The sequence below is a fragment of the Anomaloglossus baeobatrachus genome, chromosome 2, assembly GCF_048569485.1.
Source record: "Anomaloglossus baeobatrachus isolate aAnoBae1 chromosome 2, aAnoBae1.hap1, whole genome shotgun sequence".
Lineage (NCBI taxonomy): Eukaryota > Metazoa > Chordata > Amphibia > Anura > Aromobatidae > Anomaloglossus > Anomaloglossus baeobatrachus.
The window spans coordinates 636,411,300-636,436,101 of NC_134354.1; the positions used below are offsets into that span (position 1 = coordinate 636,411,300).

General features: G+C 44.2%; 1 protein-coding gene across 5 annotated transcripts in view; it reads right to left on the bottom strand.

Annotated features, from left to right (window-relative positions):
• Positions 1-24,802, bottom strand: part of LOC142291940 (formin-like protein 3) — a 168,861-nt gene that overhangs the window by 48,385 nt on the left and 95,674 nt on the right. For all 5 annotated transcript variants that reach the window (XR_012750555.1, XR_012750556.1, XM_075336912.1 and 2 more), the window contains exons 2-4: positions 18,412-18,495; positions 10,882-10,962; positions 9,025-9,101 (exon numbers count right to left, since the gene is read on the bottom strand). Coding sequence is in view for 3 of the 5 variants with exons in the window: in XM_075336912.1 (XP_075193027.1) it covers positions 9,025-9,101; positions 10,882-10,962; positions 18,412-18,495 (242 nt within the window). In the remaining 2 variants the exon portion in view is untranslated. The remainder of the gene's footprint in view (positions 1-9,024; positions 9,102-10,881; positions 10,963-18,411; positions 18,496-24,802) is intronic.

A 24,802-nucleotide genomic window follows, 5' to 3' on the forward strand; every position in this document is an offset into this window, starting at 1 on the left:
TTGTACCAGTGTTGCCCTCTTGTATACTAGTAACTGTGATTTGAAATTCTTGCATGGGTGATTCCTGTCTGGAATCCAATGCATTGGCAATTTATAACCACATTGCACCTTATGTCTGTACCCAATTAGATGATTATATTCATTATATACAAATTTCTTTGGGTTAGCAAGTGCATTGTGTCCATATCCAGTCCTATATTAGATTTTGTATTGTCTCCAATTAGAAATGTAGTATAGTTCTCCTGATGTCTCTTACCTCATGTGCAGGGTATTGCAGCTTTGGTATTCATGGTTACGACCACGAGCAACTATATGGAGTGGTCGTAACAATGGATATCTAAGCTGCAATGCCCTGCACATGAGGTAAGAGATGTGGCTATATCAGGAGAACTATACTACATTTCTAATTGGAGGAATTTGCTAATATTATATTATGCCTACTACATATTGGGATGGGATCTTGGAGATGGGAATAACCCTTTAAAGAAACGCTGCCAGCAGCTGAGGTCTAATCTCACTTTGGAGCAGGTTATAATAGGTGCGTGAACTTTTTAGGTTTTCCATAAATTTCTTAATCAAATTGCTTTTTGGTTACCGCGCATCCAGTAGGGGCTAAATGGGCAAAGATGCAAATACAGGAAAAAAGCGATTGATTTACTAGAAATTTATACAGCTGTGGATACACCATAAGAAATGAGGTGGACAGTGTATATAGAATGCACAATGCAGGGGAAATGATCTTGTGAAGGTGGATACTGCAGGGGTCACCTGGATGCAAGAACAGTTTGGCGCTGTGGGTTACTAAAGGCCATTCACTAATAGTGAGACCGGACCACACTGATTGTGACATTTTCACATTAGAACCGGATTAATGTAAAATGATGCAACTTACTGGAATGGAGAGAAGTGAACGCCTGCTGTCTGAGGCTGGCAGGGATCTGGGGCAGTCCAATGGAGAAGGAACCTCCTGTGGTTGTGGTGAAGGGGCTGCTCAAGCCTACCTGAAAGAGGACTGTAGAGGGCGGGTGGCAGGGCTTACACAACACAGGCCGGAGCACCCCTACTGGCAGTGTCCGGCTGTATGAATGCTGCGTATACAACAACAACACGAGGTTCCTGCTCCATTGGACTGCACCAGAACCCATTTAGACCCTACTGGATGCGGTTATCAAAAAATAATTTAATTAAGACCCACACCTTTTCCCATTTGGTCACCACATAGAACCACCGGTCCAGCAGCTCCACTAGCACTGTAGCGCCAGTTCCAGTCCAATTCCATAAATTTCACCCGAAAGCCAAATATCCATAACGTTTTGTTAGTGTGCATATACCTGTGTGTGTGTATATAGTTACATAGTTACTTAGGTTGAAAAAAGACCTAAAGGGGGCTTTACACGCAGCGATATCGCTAGCGAGCGTACCCGCCCCCGTCGTTTGTGCGTCACGGGCAAATCGTTGCCCGTGGCGCACAATGTCGTTAGGAGCCGTCACACGCACTTACCTGCCTAGTGACGTCGCTGTGGCCGGCGAACATCCTCCTTTCTAAGGGGGCGGTTCGTGCTGCGTCACTAAGCAGCCGGCCAATAGAAGCGGAGGGGCGGAGATGAGCGGGACGTAACATCACGCCCACCTCCTTCCTTCCTCATTGCCGACGGCCACAGGTAAGCTGTAGTTTGTCATTCCCGAGGTGTCACACAAAGCGGTGTGTGCTGCCTCGGGAACGACGAACAAACTGCGTCCTCAACAATCAATTTTTTGAAAATGAACGACGTGTCAACGATAGACAATTTGGTGAGTAATTTCCATTGTTAACGGATGCTCGTTGGTGTCACAGACAACGACGTCGCTAATGATGCCGGATGTGCGTCACGGAATCAGTGACCCCGGTGATATATCGTTAGATACGTCGTTGTGTGTAACGGGGCCTTAAGTCCATCTTTTTCACCCTTCCTCCACCAATTATACATTTTGTCCCGAAGTCACTTATAACCAACAATGTTGTGTGTACTGAGGAAATCATCATAATTATACATACACACAAAAGTTTGCAGTACAATAAACATGTATGCGTGTGTGTGTGTGTGTGTGTGTGTGTGTGTGTGTGTGTGTGTGTGTGTGTGTGTGTGTGTGTGTGTTTATATAAGAGCATATAATTTATGCAGTATATTACAAAAGTGAGTACACTCACATTTTTTTATGAATATTTTATAGACAGCACTGATGATCTGACACTTTTATACAATGTAAAGCAGTCAGTGTACAGCTTGTATAACAGTGAATATTTAGTGTGTCCTCTAAATAACAACACACAGCCATTAATGTCTAAACTGCTGGAAACAAAAATGAGTACACCCCTAAGTGAAAATGGATAAATTGTGTCAATCTTTTGTATGGCCACCATTATTTCAAGCACTGCCTTAACCTTCTTGCGAATGGCGTTCACTGGAGCTTCACAGGAGCCACTAGAATCCTCTTCCCTCCTCCATGACAATCACAAAGCTGGTGGATCTTAGAGACTTTGTACTCCTTCATCTTCTATTTGAGGAGGCCCCACAGATGCTCAATAGGGTTTAAGTCAGGAAACATGCTTGGCTAGTCCAGCACCTTTACTCTCAATCTATTCAGCAAGGCAGTAGTCGTCTTGGAGGTGTGTTTGGGGTCATTTTGTTGGAAAACTTCTCTGCAGACCAGTTTAAGTATTTCACAGTACATGTTGGCATTCATGGTTTCCTCAATGAACTGTATCTCCCCACAGCCGGCAGCATTCATGCAGCCCGAACCATGACACTCCTACCACCATGCTTGACTGTAGGCAAGACACACTTGTCTTGGTACTCATCTCCTAGTTGCTGCCATACACTCTTGACACCATCTGAAACAAGTAAGTTTATCTTGGTCTCATCAGACCACAGGACATGGTTCCAGTAATCTATTTCCTTAGTCTGCTTGTCTTCAGCAAACTGTTTGTGGGCCTTCTTGTGTATCATCTTTAGAAGAGTCTTCCTTATGGAATGATAGCCATGCAGACCAATTTGAAAGAGTGTGTGGCGTATGGTTTGAGGACTGACAGGCTGCCCCCCCTCCCCCCTTTAACCTGTGCAGCAATCATATGTCTATTTTGAAAAGACAACCTCTGCATAGGATGCTGAGCACATGCACTCAGCTTCTTTGGTCGACCATGGTGAGGCCTGTTCGGAGTGGAACCTGTCTTGTTAAACCGCTGCATGGTCTTGGCCACCTTGCTGCAGCTCAGTTTCAGGGTGTTGGCAATCTTCTTATAGCCTAGGCCATTTTTATGTAGAGCAACAATTGTCACATGACATTGGGGAAAGGAAAAGACTAATTGGGCACAATTTGACCATTTTCACTTAGGGGTGTACTCACTCTTGTTTCCAGCGGTTTAGACATTAATGGCTGTGTTGAGTTATTTAAAGGGCACCAGATTTACATTGGTATACAAGCTATACACTGACTACTTTACATTGTATCACAGTGTTATCTCATGAAAAGATGTAATAAAATATTTACAAAACCGTGAGGGGGGTGTACCCACTTTTGTGATAGCATTGCTAAAGGATTCCCTTTTAGCACACTTGTGGTAGACGCGCTCTATGAATTAACTGTTTGGCAGCTCAATGTACCTGGTCCTTACGGGCCTCACATTATAAGGTTCCCATTCAATGTGTAATTGACAGCTGGGCAGGATAGCCCCCAGCCTGCGCACTGACACCGTGCAGAAGCACAGGAGGGCCTCAGCTATGCCAGGAAAGAAAATAAACAGACGTGAGCGCTTCTCAGCTCGTGGACTGTTTTGTCTGTGCGGTACCATAATTATCCGGCAGTCACAGGATTAGTCAGCAGTTACATAGCAGAACATAATGATATCAATATGCTGGAGGAGCGGCCGGGGAAACACACAAAACGCCACCGGGCACATTTATCAGCGTGAGCTCCTGAAAACTCTCTTATGTGCCTTCCTCCACATTTTCGACAAGGCGAAGACTCTTTTGAATTTCCGCTCTTGCTCATGTACAATACAATTAGCATCGCCATCCAAACCTGTCCCCATGACATCAATATAATTGGCCCTTTTCTTCCCTTTAATGAGAGTGAGCACATGAATGTGAACCTGGGGCCCTCAGTCGAGGCTCTTCCCACTATATATCCACTTATATTAGCAGAAGGTCCACCTACGGGGTTAATGCGCTTCCCAATAATAGCCGATTCTTCGGTTGCCCTGTTATTTTTGCTCGCTGCTTATATAGTCCACAGCCCTGTACACCGCATGTCATTTCTCTCCAGTGCCCGGTCCCCGTGGTGCTCGCACATTTAATGTCTCTAACAGAGGGCCGTTTAACCTATCCATATGTTTATAGAGTGAGGTAAGAATTGGAGTAAACGGAGGAATGTAAAGACAAGGAGAATGTGTAAACCCCATGCAGATGTTGTCCTTGGTTGGCTTTGTGCCCAGGACCCCAGCGCTGCAGCAGTGCTAACCACCGAGCCAATATTGTGTAAACTTCGAAAACGGTCTAGAAGTCTTTCCTCATTACTGTGTTATTAGGCCGTGTGCACACAAGGACTTTTTCAGACAGATTCCTCCTGGAACCCACCGGATAAAGTGCAATAATGAACATTGAAAATAATGAACATATTCAGTGAAATGACTTGGTGTGACTATATGCCCAATTCTGGAACTTCTATAAATCGATTTAGGCTTCGGCAGCTGTGCTGTGGCCAAAAAAATAGTGACCTGACCCTTCTTTAGGAGGCTTCTGCTTGAAAGCCACCAATATCTTATGTACAAAGTTTTTGGGGGAAAAAAAGGAGGGTGGCGGAACCACAGCAAAAACGACGCAGAAGACAAAAAAAAACAAACAAAAACACACAAATGGCGTTTTACTGAAGCATCTTCTGCTTCAAAAACATTGCTTTGTAGCCGACGCTTCCTGGTCCCCCGCCAGTCTCTATTCACTTGACTCCAGTCAACAATCCCAGGCAGCAGCGGTGACCGTGATTTGATGTGTTGCAGATACAGCCAATGATTCATCATCATCATGATTCATCATCATGATTCATCATCATCATCATCATCATCATCCATCATCATCATCCATCATGATTCATCATCATCATCCATCATGATTCATCATCATCATCATCATCTATACAGAAATCAGATGAGGACCAACCAGGGAAACGATGGCATAGAAGTAGCAGAGGGATGATAATTGTACTGGTCTCTATTATGTATACCCTTTTCACATGTAAAGAACTATGGAATGAATGGCGCTCTAATAAAAAATAATAATGATGTATTATTTCCTCCATTTTATACCATTGTAAGCATTGCGTAAAATAAATGGCATCAAGATGGAAAATTCCTTTAACAACTTGACCAATGTAAAAACTATGTACCAGTGAAAAAGCTGCAGGAGTCACAAAATCTCCCCCGAGTCAATGATTAAGCTCTCACTTCTAGCGTAGAAAGGAAAACTACCTACACAAGAACAACATTTTTCAAAAAGTAAAAACTGTCCGGAGGATGAAAAGTGGAGGCGAAAAGAAACCTTGTGTATGAAGGAAAGTGTTTATAGCTTGTCCACATTCTGATAAGACATTAGACATTATGGGGTCTGCGGTGGGGAATGTACATGGCACTCCGTGACAAGAATAGGACAGTGACATATTAGTCATCTGTGGTCTTAGTAGTATGATACGGTTTCTGCATATGTTTCCTCTGTAGGATGTTGTGAGATGATCCACTTATTATATATTGGGTATAAAGTTATAGAATCCCTCCAAATTCATAGACAATGCTCTTCAATGTCATATTGGACATTTGTAATAAAAGCAGAGCAATGCAACTCACACAGAGTTTTGCCCAAACTTCGCCGACTGACATGGTGGCATTGGGAGCTGTTCAGATTGCAGATTCTGACACTTCGCCCGATGGTTTCTCTGGTGTCTGGGATCAACACATGCAGACTATGGCTTTGACCTGCTGTGTGCTGATTCATAGGCAGGCTAGCAAGAGTTAATCTATTCTGGTCGCTTGCTCCGTTGGTCACATATTGTGGGGAGGTCTATCACATCTGCGCTCCTCCTATTTATGCGGGTTGAAAACTTTCACCCATGTCAGCTATAGTTTATTCTATGCTGGTCTGTGAGGTGTGGTGTCCCAGCCTTAAGGTGAAAGTTGTGCTCATTGCTTGGTGCGGTTGTGGAGTTTACCCCTGTTGTTTTGTAGCTTCCTTCCTGCTCGTTTTTTTCTCTTGAACCTCTTAATGTCTTTACCTTTGTATGTACATGCTGTGTGACAGGGTTTTGTCTTTCCCTGGTCTGTTTTTATCTGTGGTTTTCATCACACTCCTGCCCCGTCCCATGGGAGAGGGGGAATCAGATCAGGACTGGTCAGAAGGGCCAGGAAGGAGAACCAGGTCTCTCCACCATCAGGAGTATCCCTGAAACTAGGGATAGTATAGGGCCCCCTAGCTTGAGGGACAGCTTAGGTGCCCCGGTTCCCTGCTATCCCATAGTCATTGTGACACCACCAATGTAATTACAAGAGAAGGTGACATGTCCTTTGTAGCAAAGTATTATTAATATCTTGCACTTTGTATAATAATTTGTCTAGGGCATTTGATGTTTTTTTTGTATGTCGATAGTGAATGAGTTTATCCCAACAGATAATATATATGAGAAATTGTAATCGCACTATATTTATAAAATTTATTGTGTGCTTACATAGTGCCAACATATTTACAGCGCTTTACAGATTAATCATCACTTTTGGGGTTCACCATCTAACTTCTCGATCCATTGACATTGGAGTGAATTTATTGGCATGTCCTAATCCACTGGCCAGAACAGTGGTCTGTGGCTGCTGAGCAGGGATGCGAGTACTGCCTCTTAGGCTACTTTCACACATCCGGTTTGAGCAGTGCGGCTCAATCCGGCTGTGAAACCTATGCAACGGATGCGGCGAAAACACCGCATCCTTTGCATAAGTTTTTACATGCGGCCGGTCCGTTTTTTTCCGGTTGCGGCACGCTACTGAGCATGCGCAGTGGAAGAAACCGCATGCGGTGGCCGGATGCGGTTTTTTCCGCATCGCGCCGCATCCGGCGTCCATAGGCATGCATTGAAAATGCGCCGCAGCGGCCGGATGCGGCACGATGCGTTTTTTTTTTTTTGCCGGAGCAAAAAACGTTGCAGGCAACGTTCCATCCGGCCGCGGCATCGGCTAAATCTGCCGCATGCGGCAAAAACCGGACCGAACGCAAGCCCATGCGGCACAATACGGCACTAATGTAAGTCTATGCAAAAAAACCCGCAACCGGCGGCAAAAAAAACGGTTGCGGTTTTTCTGCAGAGTGCCGTATTGTGCCGCAGAGCAAAAACCGGATGTGTGAAAGTAGTCTTACCCGACTGTATTCGTGGCTCTTCCTTTAGCCAGCCTGATGCGATATCGTCATTGCAGTGTGACGCACCTATGATGACTATGGCCGGCTAAGCAAAAGATCTGCAGCTTCTGGCAGATGATAGCTGGTATTCCTGCTCCTGTACCGCGGTCACTCATCAATGGGACATCCAAATCAATTTTTTCTAACTCTACAATACATATGTCTTTTGGTGAGTATAATGAACTAGTGTAACCAGAGGAAACCCCCGTAAAGAGTGGGAGAACTTGCAAACTCCTTGGTCAGATTTGAGCCCAAGGGCCTCATAGACTATGCTTTGTGGCTTGTTGACATGTCTCCGGCTATATTGTTTCTGTTCAGTTTTATTTCATTGCACAATGACTTTTTGTGCTAGAAATGTCTGTAAAGTTGGTGTAGTCAGAGTGTTACACCTGAAGGCAGACCTCCAACCAACATCTATGATCAACTTACCACCATTTTTGCATAATAATGCATATACAAACCCTTTCAGACTTGATAATATCCATTTAGGGCCACCAAATGTATGTCCTGACCAAACTAAATGTGAAGACCTGATTCTCTGCTCCACGCCGGGTCTATAGTTCTGGTGACCGCAATAAATTACTTTGAAACAAGGAAAACTGAGAAAAGCCAAAAATGACTCACACATTTGCCGTTTAGGATTTCTACAATCCGGATCACATACAGGCACGCTGTAAATGTGACCTGACAACGAGGGGTTTTGTATGATTATATTATTGATATACTGTGTTGTGGGGTTTGATGGACGCTTTACTACTTCATGGTTTCCCCAGAAGCCGCAGCATCTCCGTCCTGTACACGGCTCTGGCACATGACTCAGTCTGATACTGGAGCTGCGGAGCGACTTTTTCCTCTCCGAGGCCATCGGACCGCCTATTTCCTGTCTGCTGCCTCTACAGTCCCCCCACCACCTCCTGCACATTTCCTGTCTGACTACATGCTCTATTTCTGGGGCTGCTTACAGCTGACGTATGCCTGAATCCCACCTAAATTATGCCAAGAAGTTGTTGTTTTTTTTTCCTCCTAATTTGCTTCTGCGTACATTCAGGTTACTCCATTCCCACAAGCTACTAGTCTGCCGTGCTGGTTAATTTCCAACCTAGGATGACTGAAGCCAAAAATCTGCTACGTAATGCATCACAGTCAGGCTGCACTACAGCACAGTATCCCTGCCTTACTGTACGGGTTATACCATCCCTTATAACTCCTTAGCTGCTGCAGAACTTCATATGACTTCTTGAATAACATCAATTTCAAACTGAGGTTCTGCAGCAGCTGACCGAACATGATGAAATAGTGTCTACCACCCGCCTTCCTTACAGATCACTTTCCATCCATATTCCATGTGCACTCCCTCCATGATGGATGTTTGCAGCACAGACTACAGGACTATTGTCCGGCAGAAGATACAATATACGGGAAGTTGTAGTATTCCGGTTATTCCGCTTCCTTCCTGGTTGCCACCTCATAGTCCGGTGTGCCAGGACACGGCACATCCTGTTAACGGAGCCAAGATTCACCTGCACTGGTGCTTCCATCTAAGGGGTCTTATTCTTACCCGATGTGATTCGTCCTTAGTGATATTTCCAGTTCTCGCAGGACCTTTGTGGACTCTTGGACCCGTCTTCTGAATTTCTGAAATGTGTATAGGAAAAGAAATTACTAGTGTATCAGGTTCAGTAGTAGGACACAATCAAATCCATCTGGATTTTCAGATCCGTAGGATGGATTTTTATGGCTACATGAGAATATGCGTTCTACATTGGCAGAGCTGCTGAGCCACAGTGGCCACGTCACCACTGCAGCCGGTCGTCCAAGACTGAGGCATTGTAACCTAGGGAAGCCAATGCTAAGTAAGCAGTTTTTCCTGGAAACCCCTTTAATAAGGAAAGTAAGGCCTGCAGCTAGCTCAATGCATTAACACTAGAAGTCCCAGAAATTTCGAGCTCCCCCCTGAAGTCCCGAAAGAGGGTCAAATGACCCTTAGTCCAAACTGAATAGCACTAACTAGAAACTGAATGGCTAAACTCAATGGAAACAACAACAACCTCCTGTGGTGCGACAGTAATGGCTTTAATTACAGAACAAAAGATGGTGATTATAGGATGCTAGCTAAAATCCTTCAGGTCATTCGACCCGTCTCTGGGTTCCAAAAGGTAGAAATGTTAAATGTCCCCTCTCTGGGACTTCTAGTGTTAAGCGTGAACTGAAGGCGATCAATGGGTCTTTACACAGTACAGCTCCTTAAGTTGTCTTTCCCAAGGTGTGACATGGCAGAGAAGAAACACCATGGACACAAAATATTTTATTTAATGGACCAAAAAAATAACTGCGAAGGGGCGAAAAAAATAAAAGTTCTTATTTTAAAAGTCAGGAAGGTAATTCACAATTAACCACAATGTTCCTCCATTTCACAGGAAGGAGTGTCACAACTTAGGCAGCTGTACAGTGGATATCGGTGCAGCTACATTGGCAGGACTGCGACATGAGTATCCAGGCCTTTTTACTTATATGTATCCTTATACGCCATTAATGCAGCCACTCACCTTAGGTAAAATACAGTCAATCACTCCGAACTAACAAAAGCAGAAAATAAAGGGGAAAAAACAGACGTTTAAGGTGTATTAGACGCTGAAATTTCTCCTCATAAGCAAACGCAAATCGACTGAATCCATGTTGATCAGCGCTCACTTATGGCTGGTTCTTGGACAAGTGTATGGGGGACAAAGATCGATATTACAATTCTTCTGTTCCCATGTTTTCAGCAGCACATACCCGGCTTAAATAGGGCAATGTGATGCCAATAACCATGATTTGGTGGGTCCAATCAGATGACTACGGAGAATTTTGCACATTAGTCGGCTGACCGGTAGGTTGTTTACACGAGGAGATGGTCATGAACCAATGTTCTCGTTAGGGCTGATTTGCAGATTATCAATCCATGTAGACGACCTTTTCCACAGCCGATATCTTCCCACAGGTAATCTCTGGTCTCCCCAAGACCTCCTTCTCTTTTCCATTCTCTTATGTTCCTCACCCAACTGCCTCCAAGACTTCTCCAGAGTATCCCTCATCCTCTGGAATTCTCTGCCCCAACATGTCCAATCATCCACCACATTCGGAAACTTCAGATGGAACTCGAGTGACCATCTCTTCAAGAAAGCTGACAGCCTGCAATGACCCTCGCTGGTACCTTACCACCACCGGAGGTGCTGTCTTTTCCCCTTTACCCTGTAGACTCTACGCTCACAAGGGCCCGGCCCTCCCCTCTTTACCAGTCTGTCACTGTTCGCTTGTTGTAATTTAGATTTTCTATGTAAACCCCTTTTCACATGTAAAGAACACCATGCATCAATTACACTCTAATAATAATAATAATAAATAATAATAATAATAATAATAATAATAGAATTACCTTTCGTGTCACTCCCGGGTCTAGGAAAGATTGAAGCTTCTGGATATAAGTGTGTGGGGGATTTTTTACTTGAAACCGCTCCTAAATACAAAGTAATAACATATAAAGCAAAAACTATGCAGCTTGGAGAAATACAGCACGTTGTCTACATCCTGTTCTATTCCCAGAACGCTCCATTAGTCAAATATAATGCATGTTACAATACAAGGATACTATAGAGATGGCTACTCCTTTCATAGCACCATCTGCACCATTTAAAGCACCACCCCAGCATTTGCTTTTCCATTTTATAGGTGGAGTGGTGCTTCTAATTTAAGTTCCCTGACCCCAGTCATATACTCATCTGCTGCCGTCTTCACTTTCTATCCACACTGCTCTGATCAGTGTTCTGCAGTTTGCGACCTGCCTACAGCTCTAGTGGTCATTCTTCAATATAACTCTATGAAAGCCTCACTCTGGCCCTCATAGACTTGAATTGAGAGCTCGTGATGCAACTTCTGGACAGTCAAAAGCTATGGTCGGCAGATGGCACCACAGGACTGGATCAGAGACGGAAAAAAAGGTGAAGACGCTGGTGGGTGAGTATGAGTGTAGAGAGTAGCACCAAAAAACAAACGCTGGAGTGAAGACTGAATTAATTAGGGTTTACTTTAAATATGAATATACTTTTCGCGATATTTTCCAGAACCGTAAGGAAACTTAAAAAGTCCAAAGCAGAAGACGCAGAAGAGTGAAGATGATCACATGCCACACGTGATCGGTACTTCCCGCTGCAGACTGGACTAATAACAGTGATTCAGTACTTTTCTGAGCACTTCTGTTTTTTCTAGCATCCTGTTTATATGATTAAATTAACTATAGTGAGTGACGAAACAAACAATAGCAATTGATTGGGGAATATAGACTATTACGGAAACTAAATGCGATTCATGCACACGGTAAAAAGAACTTATTTTCAGAAAATTATCTCTTTTTTAACCAATGTCAGATGTGTTTATATAATGTTTGGAGGCGATAATCATATTCTTTGCTGTAATATTTTTATTTTTGAATTGTAGAGGGTTTTTTTCATTTTCTGTATAGGATTATGGTACTGTCTATAGTGCCGGAGCCACTGTTAAAAGATTAAGAGATATATTTAATTAACAGCAGGCACATAATACATAGACAGCCATAGGCAGGACATGTTCACTGGCTTCTGAGCATGCCCTGTGATCTGTGCAGAGGTCACCTTACAGAGAGGGAGCAGTAATCTGTGACTCATCTATAATGAACAGTGGATTTATGGGTGATCACCTTTCATTATTGCTAAAAAGCGATCTCCACAGAAAAGCAGGTTTCAACTTATTATAAGGTTCAGTAGAATGAGTGAAAAATGCAAAGAGATACGGCGCCTAAAAAGAAAAGTAATATAATATTTATTCATTTTTATAGCACTATTAATTCCAGCGCTTTACATACATTGGCAACACTGTCCCCATTGAGGCTCACAATCTAGGTTCCTTATCAGTATGTTTTTGGAGTGTGGGATGAAACCGGAGAACCCGGAGGAAACCCACACAAACACGGGGAGAACATACAAACTCCTTGCAGATGTTGTCTTTGGGGGGATTTGAGCCCAGGACCCCAGCGCTGCAAGACTGCAGTGCTAACCACTGAGCCACCATGCTGCCCCTATCACATCCTTAGTGTTCTGATCGCTGCCTCTGTTCTGCAGAAACTGGGGTTTAATGCAATATGCTAATTTGGATGCTCAGTGTACCCTTGGTGTGGCCAAGAGGCTCAGCACATCATTAAGACCACTGGTTTTGTATGTGTGTGTCCCCCCCAATAAAGGCTTTGTGTTTAGTTTAGAATGTCAGTTTGGGCTAACAGACTCCTTTAAATAAAGATGAAGCCACATGGAAGCAGTGCAAAAATATATGCAAGAAATTATTAAAAAAATAAAAAATGATTTATATAATAAGTTTGTCTCTTTTAAAAAAGGAATCTGTCAGCAGGTTTTTGCTATGTAAAAGACTGGCATGCTGTAGGAGTTAAAAAACAAAAATGAACTATGCCTCTCTTATCAGGCTGTGTGCTGTTGTTTTGCTGAACTAAAAGTTTTATAACCTAGTGTTTATCATTGCTGGAGTACAACGTCAAGCGCAGGGCAGTCCAGCACGCCCCCTCCTGGCACCTCACTGTCAATGTACAATCTCTATAGAGAGCCTGGCTCGGGCGGGATAGCTCTCTCAGCTCTGCTGCTTTGCTAAATCTAAAAGCTTTGATTGTGTCAGAATAGCTGTAGCCAGTAATCTAAGTGATACATCGTTGGATTCAGGGTCACTTTACCTACATCACGCTGCTCTCAGGTGAGGTATCAAAAACCTGCTGACAGATTCCCTTTAAGAAAAATCACTCAACACAGAATTCAATTAGTTGGAGGGAACAGAACAGTTATTATAGTTTGTGCAGTATCATTTTATACATTTTTGTTTTCTACTAAAAGTATAGCATATAAATAAAGAAGTTTTTATTTAACTCCACAGGAGAATGTTTTCTCACGTGTGCAGGTAGGGGTTACAATGACAGGTAATATCTAGAAGATGAAAGGTGCTGGCAGATGGCAAATGATACACCATTTATGATAGGTGATGGTCACAACTCACCTCCTCCCCCTACCTGCACAGATCAGAGAGCATGCCAAGAACACTTTACTATGGATTTAAATTAAAATGTTTTGTTTCAGTACATAGTCTAATAAGTAAAAATAAATAAAATATATATAGGGTGATACTACAGAAAAGCTAACATAAGTGTACCGTTCTCTGCAACTAAGTCGTGTGGTTTCCAGATATAATGGAGACCGGATTTTTCATTTTCATTCTAATCCGAATACTATTATCTGTAGTCTACAGCATGATATAAGTACAGCTAAACATGTTCAAACTGTACATCAGGCACATTTCCTCATTAATGGCCCAGTATTACAGCTACCGTATTTTTCGGACTATAAAACATACTTTTTTCCCCAAAAATTTTGGGGGAAAGTGGGGGGTGCATCTTATAGTCCGATGGCTGCGGTGCGGTGGTGGTGGAGCGGGTGAGGTGGAGCAGGTCATCAGACAGGAGTAGGCTGTAGCAGCGTACCTTGACCACGTGGGCCCGCTCATTACATATGCACGCCCATCCTCCCGCCCATCATCTCTCAGCCCTGAAGCCGGCGCTGACAGTGGGTGAGATTATGGGCGGGGGATCTGCACATACTAAAGAGCCGGCCCGCGTGATCCCCCAGGCAACTACAGCCTGGAGTGATCATGTGCGGCTGTACTCACTGCCCCCTGTGCAGCATCATCAACGCGGGGGGCAGTGAATAAGTATACTCACCGGCCACTGATCCCTGCAGCATCGCGGTGTCCTCCTGTCTGCCGGCCCGCTGATGTGTGTAGAGAGCGGTGAGCACAGTGATGACGTCATCGCTGTACACACGGCTCCACACAGGTCAGCGGCGCTGCTGCTGGCACACAGACAGGATGATGAGCGATGCTGCGTGGAGTGAGGAGAGGTGAGTATACAGCAGGAGTCCTTCACGTGTTACCGCAAATCGGGGAGCGGCTGAAGTGACCGCGAGATCCGCGGGGACTTCAGTCAGGTGATGTGCGGTGACAGCTGGAGTCATCGCTGATCCTGGTGGCTCACTTTACTTGCGGCCTAACCCTCACAGAGAGCAGTCGTGTTCTATGACCGCTCTCTGTGATTGTCATATGTAGCAGAGCTGGATGCGTCGTGGGATATCGTGTGGATTACGTCGGACCTGGGTGTTTTAGGGGTTAATAAAGTGGTGAAAGGGGGTGTTTTTTTGTCTTTTATTTCAAAATAAAGGATTTTTATGTGTTTGTGTTTATTTATTTTCACTACAGTTTAGTGATGAGGGGGTGTCTCAGACGCCTGCCATCACTAAGCTAGGACTTAGTGGCAGCTATGGGCTGCCATTAACTCCTTATTACCCCGATTGCCACCGCATCAGGGCAATCGGCATGAGCTGGAAAAAAGTTCCAGGACTGTCGCATCTAATGGATGCGGCAATTCTGGGCGGTGGCTGCTGGCTGATATTTTTAGGCTTAGGGGGCTCTCAATAACGTGAGTCTCCCCAGCCTGAGAATACCAGCCCCCAGCTGTGAGACTTTATCTTGGCTGGTTATCAAAATTGGGGGAACTGCACGCTGTTTGTTTTTTTTTTTAAATTACCACCATAACAGTGTCAGCAGCAGATCCTCGCCCCATATCAGTGTGTCATGACCACATTTTTTGCTTAAAAATGTAATTTTCCTCCTCTAAAAAAAGGGTGCGTCTTATAGTCCAGTGCGTCTTATAGTCCGAAAAATACGGTATATGGTGGCACATCTCTATAGTGGGATCACAAACAGGGCTAAAACTAACATTTTAATTAACACTTCCTAGGTTGTTGGGTCAGATGCTTATATGTCAAAACATTACCTCGCCTGTTATAATCTTGGTTAATGCCTTGTCCCACGAACATATGTCCGGACAATATGTAATAGGATTAGGAGGCCTGTCTGGGTCACTGGGACACAAGACTGCTTATATCACCAGGGATTCCCAATGACATTAAGGAGCACTTCTTGTAGGATATCAGAGGAATGGTGGAGATCAGTGACATCTCCAGGGTCTGAAGGAAAATTAAATAATATCTTATGGCTGGGAACAGGCCGTCTATTTGCCAAAATGAATTAGGAGTTAGGCTATGTGCCCACGTTGCTGTTTTGTGAGCTTCTTTTCCACACAAAGTATGCTTTAGCAGGAAAAAAAAAACATCTGAAAAAATGCATAGTTTTTTACTGCGTTTGCGCAATTTTTCACCTGCGTTTTTCCTGCTGTTTTTAGTCATGGCGATCGTGGGGGGTTCAGGTGCTGTACCTCCGCAATCGACGCCGGGGGTACAACACCTGAAGGGCAGTGACAGCAGGAATCCGGCTCTCACTGACTGGCAATTTAACCCCCTAAATGCTGCGATCAGTGCGATCGCAGCATTCAGAAGGCAGGGAGAGGAATCGCTTACCTCTCCCTCGCAATCGGGGTCCCTGTAATATGATCAGAGCGACCCGATCACTGCCATAGTAACCCTGGAGGAAAAAGAAGTGGTGATCCAGCTCGGCTGTGGTGGAGTCCGGCATGCCGGATTAAACACTCTGAAAGTGCAGGAAGTGCAAGGACAAAGAAAGGAGGATCCAGCTTCCGGAATATAGTAAAATCTTCAAGCTTTATTTGAAAGGTCACATATAAAATCCAATGTTCGAATCGCGTTGCCATACTTGGGCTCCCTCATCCTATCCATTTTTTGATGGCAACATTGGATTTTATATTTGACCTTTGAAATAAAGCTTGAAAATTTTACTATATTCCGGAAGCTGGATCCTCCATAGTAACCCTGGGTCGCCACCATGACGACCCTGGGTTACTGAGCTACAGATCACCTCACACACCATGATGTATGAATGGTGTGTGAAGCAAAGTGCTGCGCTAGAATACCCCGGAAAAGTTGTAAAGCATCGCAGGGAATTATAGAAATGCAGGAAATACACTGTGTTCCAAATTATTATGCAAAAAGAGTTTAGGAGTGATAAGGTTAGAAATGTTTTGTTTGTCATGTAAACTCATTGCTGGTGATGTGTGTCAGGGCTCTTTATATCACTGAAAGCAATTGCAGATACCTGTGCACATTAGTTTGGAAGATGTGTCCAAATAAAAGGCAAGACGACTTAAGAAGGCTGTTCCACATTATTAAGCAGCCTACATTTTTTGCCAAAATGGGAAAGAAAATGGATGTGTCGGCTGCTGAGAAGCAACAAATTGTGGAGTATTTAGGTCAAGGCATGACTACAATCAACATTGCCAAGACACTTCATCATGATCATCGCACAATCAAGAAGTATGTAGCTGATTCACAGCACACGCGTGTGCGTGCTGATAAGGAAAAATTGAGGACTCTTTCCAACAGGCAATTGCGTCAGGTTAAAAGAGCAGCTGCTAAAATGCCTTGTCATAGCAGTAGACAGGTTTTTGAAGGTCCTTCAGAGGTTTGCAGCTGTGCGTAAGCCATCCTGTCGACCACCTCTATCCACTGCACACAAGCAGAAACGGCTCCAGTGGCCAAACGATACATGAAGACTGACTTCCAAACTGTTTTGTTCACGAATGAGTGCCATGCAACGCTTGATGGTCCAGATGGATGGAGTGGAGGATGGCTGGTTGATGGACACCCCATGAAAACACGGCTAAGGCGCCAACAAGGAGGAGGTGGAGTAATGTTTTGGGCTGGAATCATGGGGAGAGAAGATTGTCGGCCCCTTTAGGATCCCAGAAGGGGTAAAGATGAACTCCATAATCTATGTGGAGTTTCTAAAACAGCACTTCCTGCCATGGTTCAGGAGGAAGAACTGTGCATTCCGCAGCAAGATCATTTTCATGCATGATAATGCACCGTTTCATGCTGCAAATAACACATCTGCATCTCTGGCTGCTATGGGCATAAAAGAGGACAAACTTATGGTGTGACCACCATCATCCCCTGACCTCAACCCCATTGAGAACCTCTGGAGCATCATCAAAAGGAGTGTCTATGATGGCGGGAGGCAGTTCACATCTAAGCAACAGCTCTGGGAGGGTATTCTGTCCACATGCAAAACAATTGAAGCACAAACCATCCAAAAACTGACAAATTCAATGGACAAGAGAGTTCAGAAGCTTCTTTCGAACAAGGGGTCCTATGTGCAAATGTAACATCACCTAGAATTAAGTTTTGACTTGAAAACTGTTTGATTTCATTTTCTAATAAGGTGATAATGCTTATAATTTCACAATAGACCATTTTGTTTTTCAAAATAAAAATAAGAAGGTTGAAAACTCTGCTGTGCATAATAATTTGGAACATGCATTTTGAGTGTTTATTATTTTTAAAAATATACTGTTTTCATAGGCAGCTTGATCAAAAACATTTCAATTATACTTGAATAGTAGATGACTGGAAAATAACAATGACTGCAATTCATAAAGGTAATTTAGGAAAAAATGAAAAAATATTTTTTGCATAATAATTTGGCACACAGTGTAAATGCAGAAACACTTGACATGCTGCTTCTTTTCTCAGCAACAAAATCTGCAAGAAAAAAAAGAAGCAACATGTGCACAGCAAGATTGTCATAGACTTTGCTGGAATGCTTTTTTTGATTAAGGAAAAAACGGTAGAAAAAAAAACGCCATGTGGGCACATAGGTTTAATTGGCAACAGCTACAAGCTCCATCCCTTTATGTAGTTTCACGATAACCTGATCCGCAATCATCCTTCATACAGAAACATAGCCATACCTATAGACTGTGCCCCTCGCGGGCAGGGTCCTCTCTCCTCCTGTACCAGTCTGTGTCTTGTGTTATTTATGATTATTGTACTTGTTTATATTCTGTATACCCCTTCTCACATATATAGTGCCATGGAATAAATGGTGATATAGTGATAAATAATGATAATACCTGGTCACAGATGAGATCCCACTTTTTCTCGTTGTCATACTGTCGCAGGAGTCGCGCCTTGTCTGGGGGAAGGTTCATGGAGCTCTGGAAAAAAAAAATACGCAATCTGTAAAATGGTGATGATAAGGAACAGTGTTTTCTGCACATTTTAGTCCAATATTGCATAAAAAAGTTTAAATAATTTATTTCAACAGATGATCTGGAACCTCCTGCTAACTTCTCACGGTCCATTTGCTTTCATGATTGGTCTGAAAAACCAACACAAACATTATAAAATTGGATTTTATTGCTAGGAGGCAGAAACCGCGCAATCCGAGAAAAAAAAAAAAAATATAAATGATCATATGTTCTCACATCAGTGGAAGAAATATGGTGTAAAAATGACGGCTGCTACAGATCCATAGGCTCAAAGAGCCGATAAGTAGGAGAGAAGGACGATTAGTGGTTCCGCTCTGTCAGTCAATAATGATGATGTGCGTTATTCAAAAAAATGTGGTTTATTAAGTAAACGCGTTTCGCAGCCACCTTGCTTCTTCTGTGGTTTTTCTTTCTCCTGATGAAGCAAGGCAGCCTCGAAACGTGTTGGTTAATAAACTACTTCTTTTCATGGAGCACAGCCCCATTATTGACCGGCGGTGTGAACCACTAATCATCCTTCTCTTCTAAAATGGATTTCTGGACATTTGTGCAAGACTAAAATTGCAAGGTATAAGCAGGGCCTGTCCAGAAGTTTTTATGCAAAATTCAAAAGCCACCATATACATTAGACAGCCATCTCCTACATCTCCCCACACATGGTTCTCTATGAGAGCCATGGTCAGACTCCTCTGTCAGCAGCTTATCTCTAGTGAGAATATGAGGATCGCATCTTAAACGATCGCTGGGTCCTTCTCCCCCAGTATGATCTGTGAGGAGGCCCCCAGACACATTAGGCTGTCAGCTGATCCCACCAATATCGGCAGATTCAAACCGACTTCAATCTAACGTGTTGGGGACCTTTAACTTTATGGCTATATAGAGATAAAAAACAACACAGGGAGGGGCGCCCCAAAAATATCAATTATACTGGGTTGCTGCCACTTTAAAATTATTTAGAAACCAAATGCTATGGAAATGTTAATAGGGAGGATTGGTCCGATATTGGAGCAAAACACACAGAAAAAAAGACCAAAAATAAAGCCAAACACATGTGAGAAAATAGATTTCTTTACATGGTTATAAAAAAAGAGGCCATTAGAAAACACACAATGAGGGAGCAGCGTTCATGGGGAGAGGAATGTATAAAATATGAATATATACTGAAATGTCAGTAGTTCTACATATAGGTTCCATGACTAGATCCCACAGCACAAAAACTGTATACATTCATTAATGGATATCTTAGACCTGATGAGCCTGGGGTATTTACTTTGAAATCCACATCAGAATGTGTGTATCAGATGTTTTTAATGTTTTCCCACCTGATTTTAAAGCCAAAAGTTTGTTGTAACATGAGGCCAGAAAACATTCAAAATGGATTATACAGCCATGGGTTTTCAAAGAAAGTACACCAGCTTCATCAAGTCTAATATATATATGTAATAACCTATGCAGTTTTTATAGTGACATCTGGTGGCAGATTTGCTTTATGTAGCAATCACATGCAGAATTTTGCTATATATAGAGGCAGAACACCACTGATGTTAGGTTATACTGATTAAATTATTGGTGGGTATCTTAGATAAAATACATGATAGAAATCCCGCATTGTATTCTTCATGTAGAGTCTGAGATCTGTGGGCATCTGAATGTAAAACATTTACGGGGAAACATTACTAAGGGAACCTTTTCACCCTATGGTAACACTATGTGCACGGTATATCCTCTTACTGGGGAGGGGGTGTAGGTGCTGTGATAGTTCTTTTCCATATCATTCATATGTTGGAGGGTTGAAAATTTCCTTTAGATTTATGTCATTTGTGATATCACCTCTGAATATGTACCTGTGTTCCTACTTTTTATCTTAGGAGATCCTTTTACATCATCTAGGGCAGACCTGAGTAAATCATGGCCCACTGCCTGCCCTCCCCACCTCCAGCTAAAGTCTTTCACCCGTATCTGCATCCTCGGGATACATGTACCGGTGAAAGTATTGGCCGAAACGAGAGCCGTTGGCTCAGCCTTCCACTATTCAGTGTCTCATCGCAGGAGGCACAAAGATATCATTAGTTCGCAGGTGCAGTGCGCAGAGTAAAAACTGGGGAATCACGCTGGGGGAACAGGGGCAAGGAGAGTAGGGTCTGCTTTTTTTGACTTGTGATGGAATATGTGGGAACTTAATTATGTGTTTGGGGACTGTGGGGATTATATTGTGTGGGACATGATACTGTTTGGGGGACTTTGGTGGCCATTATACTGTATTGGGGGCTATGGTGGATCATACTGTGTGGGACATCATACTGTGTTGGGGGCTATGGTGGATCATACTGTGTGGGACATCATACTGTGTTGGGGGCTCTGGTGGATCATACTGTGAAGGTCACCAGTCTGAATATAAGGAGCTGTAGGAGATCATACTACGTGGGTATCATCATTTTGTATGTGGGATAATACTTTTTGGGGAGCTGTGGGGGCCATTATACTGTGGGAGCCATCATATTGTGTTGAGGGCTATGGTGGATCATACTGTGAAGATCACCATTCTGAATATAGGGAGCTGTAGGAGATCATTATTTTGTATGTGTGGAGCTGTGAGGGCCATTATAGAGAGACATCATACTGTACTGGGGGGGGCTTATGGGGATCATACTGTAGTGGTGGGAGCATACTTTGTGGGGGCCATCATACCGTGTCTGGTATCATACTTTTGGGGGGCTGTGGAAATTCATACTGTATGTCGTGGGGCTGTGGGAGCCATTATACTGTGTTGGAGGATTGTAGGGGGCATCATATTGGGTATAGGGGGCTGAGGGGACATAATACTTTGCATGGGCAGTACAGTATACTGTGTGGAGAGCTGTGAGACCATCATTGTGTGTGGAGGCTATGGGGATTTTCCTGGCAGGAGCTGTTGATCATACTACAATGGCTGATTAACAGGAGCAGTATGATTTACTGTTATTTTTCTAACCTTTATAAAAATAATTAAATTGTTACATTAATAATAACATTAATATCAAACAAAATTATATTCCAACGTATTGGTTTGACCCTCCTCAACTGTTACGGTCTCTAATGTGGCCCCTCGGAAAAAAATATTTGCCCACCCAGGGGTGTAGGGCATGGTTTGTCGAACGCCACAGATATAATAACCATGAATCTCATGCATTACAACAGCGGAGATTACAATAATTGGGAAGTATCGCCACAGGTCATGTATATACAGCGATCAGCAAGAGGCCGGAGGAGGTAATCAGAAAGAGTAACATCACTGCATGTGAACCCTCACAATTCTCCTGATTTTGCTCCTCTAGAATGAGGCTATTGCTAAACTCCTGTAATAAAAAAAAGAGCATGTGATAATCATAAGCGCTTCATTAACTATGAATGAATTGTATGAGACCAGCACGGCCCAGAATCCCAGAGACCACGCTGCTCCCTCAAGGAGGAAGACCCATCTCACCCTCAGCTCACACGACACATGGAGAAAACAGATGTTTTGTTTGTGCCTCGCCTCAGTTTAGGGATATGATTAGTGCTGAAGATGGAGCGTCCCGGCTGCTCCCGGTTATCAGATCCGTCAGCGCCGCCTCTAGCGTGGACAGAAAGGGAATACTTCCCACACCTAAGCCTAAGGCTTCATTCACACATCCATGTGACAAGTCCTAGTACCTTCTGTTTTTTTCTCAGACAGGACACCGACCCATAGAGTCAGGGCCGGCGTCAGCACCCGGCATACCCGGGCAAATGCTGGGGCCCTGGAGAGCTGGGGGGCCCACTCGGCCTCGTCACTTCAGCTGCCCCCGGGTCGGGCCCACTCTCCTTCAGTTCTGCTGCCCCCGGGCAGAGTTCCGGGGACCGCAGTCCTCGGCAGGAAACTGTGGCTGCCGTCCCTTAGCTAGTTTCACACTTGCGTTGCAAAAAGTGTGATAATAGAGGCCACAGATTCCAGTGAAATAAGTTTTCTTTAGCCGAGAGAGAGCCCTCATCATCACAGCACACCTCCCGACATCACCGCACACCTCCCGACATCACCGCACACACCCCGACATCACCGCACACACCCCGACATCACCGCACACACCCCGACATCACCGCACACACCCCGACATCACCGCACACACCCCGACATCACCGCACACATCCCGACACTACAGCCCTCATCATCACCGCACACACACCGGCACTACCGTACCCATCATCACCGCGCACACACACACACACCGGCATTACCTCAGTGACATCCCCGCTGACAGCGCGATTCACTTCAGTTGCTGCGTGGAGCTCACAGGAGCAGTGGTGTTCTACTGTCGCACCTGTCAGCTTCATGTAGCAGAGCTGGATGCGGGACCTCGTATGGATTACGCCAGACCTGGAGGGGTATTTGGGGATTTTAATAAAGTGGTGGAAGAGGGTGTTTTTTTTTGTCTTTTATTCCAAATAAAGGATTTTTTCGGGTGTATGTGTTTATTTACTTTCACTTACAGGTTAATTATGGAAGGTATCTCGGGGAGACGCCTGCCATGGTTAACCTAGGACTTAGTGGCAGCTATGGGCTGCTGCCATTAACTCATTATTACCTCGATTGCCACCGCACCAGGGCAATTCGGGATGAGCCGGGTTGAGTCCCGGGACTGTCGCATCTAATGGATGCGGCAATTCCAGGCGGCTGCTGGCTGATATTTTTAGGCTGGGGGGCTCCCCATCCTGAGAATAGCAGCCTTCAGCCGTGTGGCTTTACCTTGGCTGGTATCAAAATTGGAGGGACCGCACGCCGTTTTTTTTTTAATTATTTATTTATTGTACTGCACGATATAGACCCTCCCACCGGCGGCTGTGATTGGTTGCAGTGAGACAGCTGTAACTCAGCGTGGGGGCGGGTTTGACTGCAACCAATCATAGGCGCCGGTGGGCGGGGGAAGCAGTGAATACGAGATTGAATAATGGGCGGGCGGCTTTTTCAAAAGAGGAAAAGCTGACAGAGCAGTGTGTGTGTGTCTATGTATGCAGCAGAGCTGTGTCTGTATGTATGTAGCAGAGCTGTGTCTGTATGTATGTATGTATGTATGTATGTATGCAGCAGAGCAGTATGTGTGTGTCTGTATGTATGTATGCAGCAGCAGTGTGTGTGTCCGTATGTATGCAGCAGAGCAGTGTGTGTCTCTGTATGTATGCAGCAGAGCTGTGTGTGTCTGTCTGTAGGCATGTATGATGTGTATCTATGTATGTCAGTGTATATGACTGTATAGATTTGTCTGTTTATATGTATTTTGTGAGTTTGTCTTTAAATATGTATATGTACATATCTGTGTATGTGTGTGTGTCTGCGTGTTTATGGGGCCCACTGGGACTCTTCTGCCTGGGGCCCGCAAAAACCTGGAGCCGGCCCTGCATAGAGTTTCATTTATCCATACATGCATCAGTTTTAAAAGTGGGTCCATGTCTCCGGTTCATTAGAATCTGAGCATGTCTTCATCTGTTTTGTATAATGTGTAAGGAGACATTAAGGCTAAAGTTTACACACAGCATAAAAATTACAATGTGGCCCAAAAGATTCATTTTTGTTGATTTTGGTACAGACTAAAGCCTGCTTTACACGTTTCAATATGTCGTGCGATCGCACCCACCCCCATCGTTTGTGCGGCACGGGCAATTTGTTGCCCGTGTCGCACAATGCTGTAACCCCCCGTCACACGCACTTACCTTCCAAACGACCTCGCTGTGGGCGGCGAACATCCACTTCCTGAAGAGGGAGGGACGATCGGCGTCACAGCGACGTCACACAGCGGCCGGCCAATAGAAGCGGAGGGGCGGAGATGAGCGGGACGTAACATCCCGCCCACCTCCTTCTTTCCACATAGCCGGCGGGACGCAGGTAAGCTGCAGTTCATCGTTCCCGGGGTGTCACACGGAGCTGCCTCGGGAACATTGAACAACAGGATGTGTGATTTTTAGAAAACGAGCGACGTGTCAACGATGAACGAGAAGGTGAGTATTTCTGCTCGTTCATAGCTGTCAGATGCTACGATATCACTAACGATGCCGGATGTGTGTCACTTACGATGTGACCCCGCCGACATCTCGTTAGATAAATCGTATAGTGTAAAGCCCGCTTTAGAGACTGGATTCACTCATTGCAATTGATCAAATCGCCATTTCCGCAATGAAAAGATAATGACATAATGGACAATGGCAGAGTGCAGGTAGTGCAGAGGTTAAAAGGAAATTTGTTATTTGCAAAAATGTTATTTAT